The sequence below is a fragment of the Oryza sativa genome, chromosome 11, assembly GCF_034140825.1.
Source record: "Oryza sativa Japonica Group chromosome 11, ASM3414082v1".
Classification (NCBI taxonomy): Eukaryota; Viridiplantae; Streptophyta; class Magnoliopsida; order Poales; family Poaceae; genus Oryza; species Oryza sativa.
In genome coordinates, this window is record NC_089045.1 from 20,967,318 (window position 1) to 20,978,795 (window position 11,478).

Consider the following 11,478-nt stretch of genomic DNA (forward strand, 5'->3'; position numbering starts at 1 on the left):
CTTTTTACTTAAATTATTAATGAGCAAATCATGGTTGTATACTAGAGAATTTACAACCTAAATAAATTTGCTTATAGTAAAACAATTCAAGTTTTTCTACTAGAAATCATTTAGTGAGTTCACAAAACTATTTTATGGCCCGAATATTTTTATATTGGATATAATTTTTTGTGTAATACTTTTTTTCAATTCATTTACAATTTTTTTTAAAAAAATATGATTTGGTTAAGCGGAGGCCATATTTTCACATCAATGCCATGTCAACCAAAACCAATCTTGAGATTCTGAGAAACATCTAATGACTAAATAGTTGGTGAGAATTGTCGAAAATTTGGGTTTCCCAGTTTTTTGTGTTCATTTTTTAGATTCTATAACTATAGATTTTTTTATAACATGTGCGAGAATCAGGATTTTTTAGGAAGCTGTAGATTCTGGGAGAATCCGCAGTTTCTAGAAATTCCCCCAAACATGACATGTCTAGATGGAGCTTGCCGGAACAACTAGTGAGGATCATGGTGTGGGGCATGGAACTAGTGAATCTTCACTGCATAGGAAACAAAAAAAAAGGACACACACACAAACAAATCTACTAAAACCTTTGACATGCAACATAGAACAAACTGTTGTCATAATGCGCAAAAATAAAAACCAACTGCTTCAATACATAACCCTTCACGGCCAAAAAAGCCAACAATGCTGCCATTGCCCGACATTGGAGCATGGAATGGAGTGCCTCCTCCTTGTCCAAAAGGTCCATACTGATGATGAGTATTGGTGACAAAGGTAAGAGAGGTTATGACATTGGGGAATTCACCAAATGGACCAAATGTTCCTGAAACTTTGACAAAAAATTCTGAAGGACCAAGCTGGATCTACAACAAACAGGAAGGATAAAAAAAATGTTACCAAATCAACTGTATGCACAAGGAGATTATTAATTGTCAACAGATATTATTAATGGAAGAAGGAGAAAAGACACCCTATACATGCTTGATTATCTTTAAATTGCTCCCTCCTATAACCAAAGGGTGCATGCTTGATTATATTTAGAGTTGTCCCTCCCATAACCAAGAGGGATATCTGATAAATATGTAGCAAGGGTGCATGCTTGATTATATTTAGAGTTGTCCCTCCCATAACCAAGAGGGATATCTGATATATATGTAGCACTTTTTAATACTTACCACTTTCATGACTGATATAAATCCTAGCTAGTCACTCATTTACAACTAGGAGGAGTAGCTTTTATATACAGTACACACTCACCGTATAATTGCTCTCACCACCACTGCCCCATGGACCTACAATGTGTTGTTGTTTGTCATGGCTTATGTATGAAAATGCAAGTGAATTGATTACAATGTTACTACTAATTGTTATGCTTTCCAACTGGTGTGGTGTGACCTTGATGTCAAAAGGGTTCCCTCCACGTCGGCCGAATGGTCCAATCTTGGTAAGCCCAACCTAAACATAGACCAAGAAAGAAAAGAGAACAAAAGGGGAAAATAATGCAATATGTAAGAAAGTTCTACACAATAAAGAGCACAAACAAATTGCTGATAAATCAATACATTTTCTTCTTCTTTCCTTGTTCCCATGGAAGGTGTCACATAGACACCTATTGCATCAACATAAAGGTTCGCATGTCCAAAGAAGCCAACAATGCTGCCATTACCCTGGACTGGAAAGTCGAAAGGGATCCCATTTTCTTGACCAAAAGGTCCATAGCAGCCAGCATTAGTAACCAATGTAATAGATGTTACAACATCAGATGGTGTATTGTATGAACCAATTGTTCCATAAACTCTAGTTATGAACTCTGAAGGGCCAAATTGAATCTGCAGGAAAGCAAAAATAATTACTATAATAAGATGACTCAGAAAAACATGACATGCTTTAGAACGGTATAACATGGATTCATGTCGAAAAATGTCACCAGCTTGTGCTCAGACGGAATATTCATGTAATTCCTATAATTTTTGGATACATGGATGAGATATGATCACTAAATTAATGCCATTTTGTCTAAAAACTAGTTAGACATTATACAATATTAGTTACACAGTATGCAACTCATGTTAGTTTCATGCGTCTGCTAACTAGAACAAATAAGAGTTTTTGTGTAGGTGTCCCAATGCTCTTTTTAGATAGAGTAAACTGCACGTAATGCCAATTTAATCACAAAAATTAGACATTTATAACTCAAACATAACATTAGTGTTAAGGATTTAAACCCCAAAATCTACAGTATTGTGATAATTTATTATTAAATCTGTATTTTTGATATACTTAGCCTTAAACTTGTAGTTTTGCGATAAATTTATTATTAAATCTGTAGTTTTGTGATAGATCATCTTAAATATGTAGTTTTTTTTATAATTTGGTCAAAGTATTTGTAGTTTTTTTTTGGAATTTACTCGAAGTCTTTCTATCATGATAAGTTCTCTAAATTTCTCTATGAGACAATTGCACCATATATTTTTTTTCTTCAATCTTATTTCTTACAACAATTCATTATCTTGATTTTTTTCCCAAGTAAATAATGAATAGGGAAGTTCATTATTTTTCCCCAACAATTCATTAATCATTATCATGATTAAGAGAAAAACATAAAATGTACATATATTTTGAGAATTAATTTTGTTTGGAATACACACATACCGTCTGATTACTCCCACCATGGCTGCCCCACAAACCTGCCAAGTGATGATCTCCATTATGGTCATTGTAAGAAAATGTGAGTGAGTGTATCACAATGTTACTGCAAATTGTCACACTTTCCAAATGATGGGGAGGCACCATGATGTCACAAGCCTCCCCTCCCTTTCCACCACATGGCCCAATCTTGGCAAGCACAACCTAAGTGCAAACAACAGTCACGAAAAGGAATCATAGCTAAAAGAAAATAAATGAAATGAAACAATCCGAGCTTAGTTCAGTACTTTGCCCTTGTCTTTTATTGTTTGGAGATCAGGGTTCACATAGATACCAATTGCATCAAAACACCACCCTGCACGCCCGAAGAATCCAACAATGCGGCCACCACACTGCACTGGTATGTGGAAAGGGGTTCCCTCTCTTTGTCCAAAAGGTCCATAGCTTTGAGTATTTGTAACAAATGTAAGAGAGGTTATGATATTTTGAAATCCAGCAAATCGACCAAATGTTCCAGAAACCTCCACAAGAACCTCTGAAGATTCAAGTTGAATCTGCGTTTTACCAAGACTAGTCTCACTTATTCAAGTACATATGATTGGGAAACATGTACTAATTAACTAACAAAAGAAATTTTTCTTGGTAAATATTCATGCTCACCATATGAACATTACTACCACCATATCCTCCCCAAGGACCCGCAACATGTTTCTGTCCATTACGGTCGCTATATTCAAATTCAAATGAATGTACAGCCAAATCGCTGTGAACTCTGATGCTTTCTAGATGGTGAGGAGCCACCTCAATATCATAACGCCTCCCTCTATTTCCACCCCATGGTCCAATCTTGACAATCCCAACCTAACAACAAACCGATAAACCAATAATTCTACAGTAAAATGAGAAGGAAATAAATTTAAGGGATTGCTGCAAAAAAAAATACATTTTCTTCTTTGAATATTTTCATCTCAGGGATCTCTTCCATTCCATCCCAATACATCAATCTTTCAAAATGTTTGCTCAAGTCAAGGGTTGGGGAGTTGAGATTCAAGTTGGTTGCACTTCTTAGTGCAACCTCTGCAGCCTGCACCTCCCAGAGCCTAGCGTAACGACAGTCAATCTGAAAATGTACAGTCTTGAGGGAGGTGAGATTCTCCAAGCCCATGTCCAAATCACTGTGAAAAACTTTTGTCTCCTTTAGTTGAAAACAAAAGGAAAGCATTTGAAGCCTCTGCATGGCTCCATGTCTAAAAACTAGCATCATTGCAGGACTTGTAAAGTTGAAGTTAGCCAGACATTGGAATGCTATTGCCTGACCATTACCTCTACTATGACCTATTATCATCAATCTTTCCTTTAAAGCGCCTGTCACGCTCAAGTATAGAGAACAAAGTGCAGGCAAGTCCCCAAGAACTCCAAGATCTTTTTGTTGTAGTATCTTGACAATGATCGATAAGTATGAGAGATTGGTGAGTGATGAATTGATCCACCTTGGTAGGATAGAGAATGGGCTAAACTCAGCCCACCCAGACAATGGGTTGAGCTTAAATATGTCTTCGCTTTCTCGGCGAACACCAACTGTAAGTTTTTGGAGTTCATGAAGGGTCCAATCTTTATTCAACATGAAATCAAGGGATATATCTGGAGCAAAAATATGGACAATTTGAAGTTTCTTCATAGAGCCTAAACAATCAAGAAATTGTTCCTCTTTGGTCTGCTCCCATGTGCTTATCAAAATTTCTAGAACCCGTAGATTGGGCAGATCGCTTAGCTCTTTCATAAGACTTGGATACATGCTGGTATCAATCTCTGACAGTTGTTCTAGACATTCCATATTCCCAATCCCATTTGGCAACTTTGTCCATGTGTCCACCATAAGACGCATAAGTTGTGTAAGATGTACAACAGTTGATGGCAATTCTTTTATTCTTGTCTGCTTAATATCTAATGTTTGCAAAAATCTTAGGTTTCCAATTTCTTTTGGAAGCTTATTATAATGTGTACCACGCAACCTTAGATACCTCAGGTGAACCAAATTACCTATATTATCAATATTTTGACTGCTGCAATCTCCTAAATCCAAGGCACGCAAAACTCGAAAGCCCGAAAGGGGCATCTTCAAATCAATACCTTGCCAAAGTGACCTCACATGGGAAAATCTCTCGGTTGCATCAGGTATTGTAATATCATCCTTGCTGTTTTGTAGGGATAACCGGTAGATCCTTTTCGGTAGATCCGACGTCGAACACTGACCATTTAAAATTGCAACAAAATTTTCTTCAATTGATAAACCGGCGATAAATTCCAATATGGTATCATGCACACGACAAGCTTGTGCCTTACCATGCACATCAATGCATATCGGTTGGATCAAGTTTCTATTAATGAGTTCATCAAAGTATCTCTCTCCTTTTTCATATAGAATTGTACCTTGTTTTGGCTGGATAAAACCTTCAGCTATCCATCTCCATATCAGGTCATCTCTGTCGATGATATAATCCTCCGGAAATATACTGAGATACATAAAACAAGTTTTAAGAGGAGAAGGCATATCACAATAACTAAGAGATATTATCCAGCGCATGTCCTTCACATCAGTACTACTTTCAAGTCCGCTATGGAAAGAACTGCATACCGAGTTCCAGTGGTCCTCAGTTTGTGTCTGCCTATTTGCAAATAAGCTAGCAATAGTAATTATAGCTAATGGTAAGCCACCACATCTTTTCAAAATTTTCTGAGATATGCCCTTAAGCTGAGGAGGGCATCTTTCATTATGGAATACTTTGTGATATAGTAGTTTTTCAGAGTCAGCAACTGAAAGAGGCTGTTGTATTTGTATGGTACCATCAACATCATCAGAATAGCAACACAACTTTGCAACATCCATGTTGCGAGTAGTGGTGATTATTTTGCTACCATGATCATTGTCGATGAGAACACATTTTAGAAGTTGCCATGTTGGTTTATCCCATATATCATCAATAATAATGAAGTACCTATAATTTCAAAGTATGTTAGTTGAAGAAGGATTAATATTTATTTTTCGAACGTGCAGGAGAGCTTTGCATTGTAGTGACTTAGATAAATGGTTGCATGGGTTACATACATATACTTGTAGTGATTTAGTTGTAACCTAAATTGTACAAATATGATAAACAATAATAAACATAGAAAGAGGAGTATATTAAACCTTAAGCTAGAAACAATCATTCGTTTCCACATTGTCCCAAACACAGATTAGTTTTGGGTAAGTGTCACTGATGTGGCCCACTTTGTAACCACATCTGAACTTAGAACATTAGTACATAAATTTAAAAATAGTTGGCCCATGAAAAACAGTGTCTAAAAAATGGAACATAATATATGTAATGTAAATATTTCAAGTGCAATTCTAGAATTTTTCAAGTATGTTCTGAAAAGCATTTACTATTTTAAAAATTCAATAATTTTTCCAGAGGCTGACATGTCACCCAGAAAACATTCCAATTAAATTGTAACCAAAGTTAAAAGGTGAATGATTTCAGTAGATTAGATTGAATTAATGTTTGGTTTAGAAATTCAGGTTCATTTTTTTTTCCAATTTCCACAAAAGCCCAGGGATTCGAAATTGACCTTTTTAGCCACTCCAAAGACACCTTGACTCAGTGCATTTTATAGATGCAGATGCCGGGGATGCAATTCATTTTCCATATCTAAAACTTCCAAAGACACCCAAAAATTCAGTGATGGTTTACATACCTGATATCCTTGAGAACATCCCTGATTTTGTCGATGATTTCCTTCTCACCCCAAGAACTGAAATTTTCATATTTGAGTTGGCTCACTTGACAGAGTATGCTGCTAAGAACAGCCTTGACGTTTGGCTTTTGAGAAACCGAGACGAAAGCTTGGCATTCGAATTGGCCATGGAGCTTCTGATACACAAGATTAGCTAGGGTTGTCTTTCCGATTCCTCCTGGCCCAACAATGGCGATCAGCTTGAGCTTTCGCCTCATCATCACTGCACCTTGATATCCTTCCATGGATAACAGCTTGATCACCTCCTCCACTGAGGCGTCGACGCCGACGAGGCTTGCGAAGTTCGCGTACAGCGCCGGCAGCCGGCGGTCCACCGGAGCGTCATCGACGACGGCGACGACGTGGTCGTCGATCCTGTACCTTTCCCGGCGCCTGCTCACCTCCTCCACCTCCTTCTTGATGCGCTCGATCTCGGCGGCGATGGCTCGGCTCCGGCGGCGAGCCGAGCTGGTCAAGCCGACGACGAAGGAGCAGCACGGTGGTGGTGGTGGTCGTCGTCCGGCGGCGGCGGCCTCGCGGAGCAGGTAGGTGTCGATGGCGTCCTCGATGTGGTAGGACATGTCGCGGACGTCCCTCGCCCAGAGCCTGACCTGCCCGTCGAGCTGGTCGGGCGGCGCCGCCGCCGCCGACACCTTCTCGAGGGCGGCGCGCATGCTGGTCAGCTCGCTCTCGAGGTGCTCGACGCCGTCCTCGACCGCGCGCCTGCTGCTGTGGTGCTCGCCGGCGACGAGGAGGAGGAGGTCGGCGAGCTTGGGGAGGAGGGTGTTCAGCGCCCCGGTGGACGCGCTCACCGCCGCCGCCTCCATCCGGAAGCTTGTTGCCCACTGGTAATTCTGTTTGTGTTTGGTTTTGCAGAAGTGCACAATTTTGTACTCTCTCCGTCCTATTTTAAGTGCAACTAGTTTCCGTGCCCAATTTTAATCATCTGTCTTATTTAAATTTTTTTATAATTAGTATTTTTGTTGTTAAGAAATGATAAAACATGAATATTACTTTATGCATGACTTATGTTTTTAATTTTTTTAAAAAATATTTTAAATAAGACGGACGATTAAAGTTAGGCACGGAAACTTATGCCGGAATAACTGAAGGAGGTCATTCAATGTAATTAAGATAGGAAGAAAGGCACGAAAACTTATAGCTGCACTTAAAATGAGACAGAGGGAGTAGCACTTAATTAAGCTTATACTTATAGACGTGTCTGATGGAAGATTGAAAGATGTGCTCAATTCTTTCTAAAATACTAGCAGTTGGTGAGCAAATCAAGTGATTGTCACTCAAAACTACTTTGCTTGTGCAACGCAACTACATATATAGCATAGGTTATTCGGTTATCTATTTGAAAGTTGCCTATTATTTCTTTTCACTTTCTTGTGGCTTGAATTGTCATTCATTTTTCCTTACTAGTAAAATACCCGTGCTATCGCTACGGGTGTGCTATGTTTGGAAGAAGCGTGTTATTTATATATTTTTTTTCTATATAAACATAATAATCAGTAAGTACATCATACAATGTGATTGTGAGTGACGTTCTTCTATTATATTATTCATTTGAACCAAGGTAAAATAGATAAACCATTTTCTTCATCAAAATTACATCCAACAGTATCATCTTTCAAGTCAAAATGAAACAAGCCTCCCTAATGAGATCATCTAGTATACAATTACCCTTTCTCTCCATTTACTTTCATTGCTGCTATATTCAGAGCTGTGATTGCATTGTGCCGTGGAGAGCATCTGATGGCTGTTCCATTAACTTCATTCTAATATCTGCTACCTTTGTATATGCCTGTGATAAACACAATCATAATATGGACAGAGAGGAACCTTGTGAGTTCAGTCAAAAGAAGGAAATGAACAAGGTTTCTCTCTACCCATAGGCTTTGCAATCAACAGACACTACTGGAAATATGGTGGCATTGTAGCGATACCTCAAGTTCAACTGTGTATGATAAACAATTGAAGGGCAGGATCTCTTCGTTGGCAAGCCTGAAAGCCATCATTCTCTAGATCTCCAAAATTTCTCCATCCACACAAATTCATTGTATAAAGAATGATCCTACAAAAGGTCAATTCACACCATGGAAAATCCATTAAAAAGCATGAAGTTGAAAATCTTGGAATGTTGGGTAGCTATCAGTATCATTTGTTGTCAGTTAAAGAAAACATATCAGTTACAGAGTAAACTTCGAGGGATGCAAAGCCAGGTTCCAGTTGCAAGATTCTATTTTGTAGAATCATTTAGCTGCATGAAACAACCTGATTTAAGGGACATGAGGAAACTTACCTTCTCTGAAAACCAAGTTGTATAGGTTATCTTCAGTATCAAATAGTCATTCTAGAGCTGCCTTGTTTTAAAACTAAACAAGGTTCAGAAGAGAGAATTCAAAAGCATAGCAAGTCATAATGTTGTCCGATGTAAAGAAAGGTACCATAGAAACCACCAACATAACGAGGAAATCTTGTCAGTGATTGTTGATAGGGAGGACATGGTTATGGGGGCAATACAGATCCACCACATGTAAAATAAATCTAACTATAACATTCAAATCTACATAGAATAATTTGGCAAACATTTTAGGCTTTTACCCTTCTTTTTCAAGGATAGGATATACAGTAGGTGCGGCGTGGCACTATGCTGAAGCCTACATTTTTCTGTTTTTCTCTAGGTTCCTAATTATAATTTGTTGTACAGTGCTACCCTCTCTTTAGTATAAAACCAGCAATGTTGGGTTGCTTAAAAAAAGGAGAGGAAGCATGCCCTGCTTGTGATAAAATTGTCTAGATAATCAGTTTGAAATATAGGAAACCAATTTTAGCACAAGCTTATTAGCCACATTTTGCAAGCACTGCGTTAACAGAAAAATCATAGCACTAAACTGTATAAACCGTCCTTGTGATTTCCTGTTATCTAACTTGTGTTCCCCATGCTGAGAGTCTAAGTACAATAATAAAGTGAAGTAAAGAGCAATACTTTCATACTCCCTCCGTCCCATTTTCACACTACTCCCTCTGTCCCATTTTGGTATATTGTACAATATACTACTACTTTGTAAGTGGAGTGAAGTAGTCAACAGAAGCACTGATGTCTTTCTGAATATTTGACCCCTTTGACCAGAAGTGAAATGCTAGAAGGTAGTAGTTGACTGGCACTGGTTGCACAGCCTCAGCCTCCTTTCTCAATTCCTCAAACAGTGCAAATGCAGGTATATCTGCCTTAAACTTGGAAGAACAGCCTGAAACATGGGTTGGTCTTGTCAAATTTGATCATGTTAACATTGTGATGCAATGGACAAAGAGTACATGTATGACATACCACAAATTGAGCTTCCCTTTGTTTTCTGGCTTCTTTTGGAGTTAAAGAGCACTAATTATGTTCTACCCTGATCATATTCATTCCTGAGGAAAAAAATAGAAAATTCAGTGACAAAGAACTATATGGGAATTGTACGTATCAATTCAATTAGACATTAGCTAATAATGTCATCAAATTTTTATTCAAAAAAAACCTACACTACGAATTAGGGGTGACTTTCTAGGTGAAGCAGACTCTGAATTTTGGGTGACATCCTAGATTCAATCTGATCTGAGGTGGCGAATTACAAAAAACTCATTGATATGCAGCCATCAAATCATAAAGACTCTCATTGATTTCACCAATTCCAGTTTTGAACTGTTTTAGAGCAAGTATAATACTGAGCTATAAGCCCACTATAAGCTTATGTGGAGAAGAGATGTAACAAAAAAATTAAGGGGGTTGGCTCTCATGCAAGAGCTAGCTTAACACAATCTCTAAGATAAATACATTAAATGTATAAGTGAGAGATAGAGACAGGAGAAGGAAATTATACCCAACCTTATAGCTAATATATTATATATGTATGTTGATTTTAAGATGGACTAATAGTATGAAGTGAGCTATACTATTATCCTCGCTCTTAATCAATCTCTGGATCTTGATGGTACGGACAATCCATTCAATATAACTCAATTGTTAAAAATGTAGAAGGAAGGAATATTGATCATGGAGGCACAGCCTCTTCTCCAGTCAAAGGCACAAAGACAAGACAACAATCTTAAATTTTATTTTCTTTTGCAGTATTCTGAGAGGGCAAGAAATCACCTAAGATATATTTGGGATTGATCTTGCAAACAAATACTGTCGAGCAACTTGGTAGTATAGTGTCTTCTTGATAGCCCTAGGAAATCTGAGCTGATTTCTTGCAGCTAGATTCCGACTGCAACCTGAAAAATCAAAAATATTTTACGAAACATTTTTTACAGCAACAGTGTGGTTAGAATCTATATTTATATCTCTAGTATATATAATATTTTCTTTACTGAACAAGAAGCTAAAAACCAAGTACTGGCAAGTTAGGCAACCACCTGAACTAAACCAAAATACTCCCTCCTTCCCTAAATGTTTGACACCGTTAAATTTTTTAAACATGTTTGACCGTTGTAAAACTATATGTATACATAAAAGTATATTTAACAATAAATTAAATGATAGAAAAAGAATTAACAATTACTTAAATTTTTTGAATAAGACGAACGGTCAAACATTTTTAAAAAAGTTAACGGCGTCCAACATTTTAGAACGGAGAAGTACCAAATACTGCTTACTACTTGTACAGCCGTCCCCGCAGTCCGCTCGCTTGTACTACAGTCTACAGTCGGTGCCGCTCGGTTCTAGAACAGCTACTGCGGCCGCTGCCACAGGTTCAACTTGAAATCAGCAGATCAAGAGCCTGGTCAGTGACTTCCTCCTTCACCTCAAGCTTTGATATCAATAATTCTTTTCTGAAGACCTGATCTTCCCACAATCAAGATTTTTTTTATTTTTTAGATCTTTTTAGTTTATAATTTTATTATTACACATTTCCAAAGAATATTTTCAAAACCTGAACCTTTTGGCCGCGCCGGCCGAGTGGCTGGCTTGGCAGTGTTGTTTGGCCACGCCAACCGTTGGCGTGGCAAAGGCCTGCCACACCGGCTGGAGTGATATAGTTTTTTGGCTACGCC

General features: G+C 38.0%; 2 protein-coding genes across 2 annotated transcripts; both read right to left on the minus strand.

The window, feature by feature from the left end:
* Positions 1–496: 496 nt before the first annotated feature.
* On the minus strand, positions 497–3,374 carry LOC136351183 (mannose/glucose-specific lectin-like). Its single transcript, XM_066305885.1, has 6 exons — positions 3,316–3,374; positions 2,943–3,225; positions 2,662–2,859; positions 1,572–1,838; positions 1,267–1,464; positions 497–872 (listed from the first exon to the last, which is right to left on the minus strand). The coding sequence occupies exons 1-6, from the start codon at positions 3,372–3,374 to the stop codon at positions 627–629; spliced, it is 1,251 nt and encodes a 416-aa protein (XP_066161982.1). The 3' UTR covers positions 497–626.
* On the minus strand, positions 3,366–7,297 carry LOC107276498 (disease resistance protein RGA5-like). The gene is made up of 2 exons (XM_066305466.1): positions 6,394–7,297; positions 3,366–5,168 (listed from the first exon to the last, which is right to left on the minus strand). Exons 1-2 carry the CDS (start codon positions 7,257–7,259, stop codon positions 3,572–3,574), a joined length of 2,463 nt encoding a protein of 820 aa, XP_066161563.1. The 5' UTR covers positions 7,260–7,297; the 3' UTR covers positions 3,366–3,571.
* Between the last annotated feature and the right edge of the window lie 4,181 nt (positions 7,298–11,478).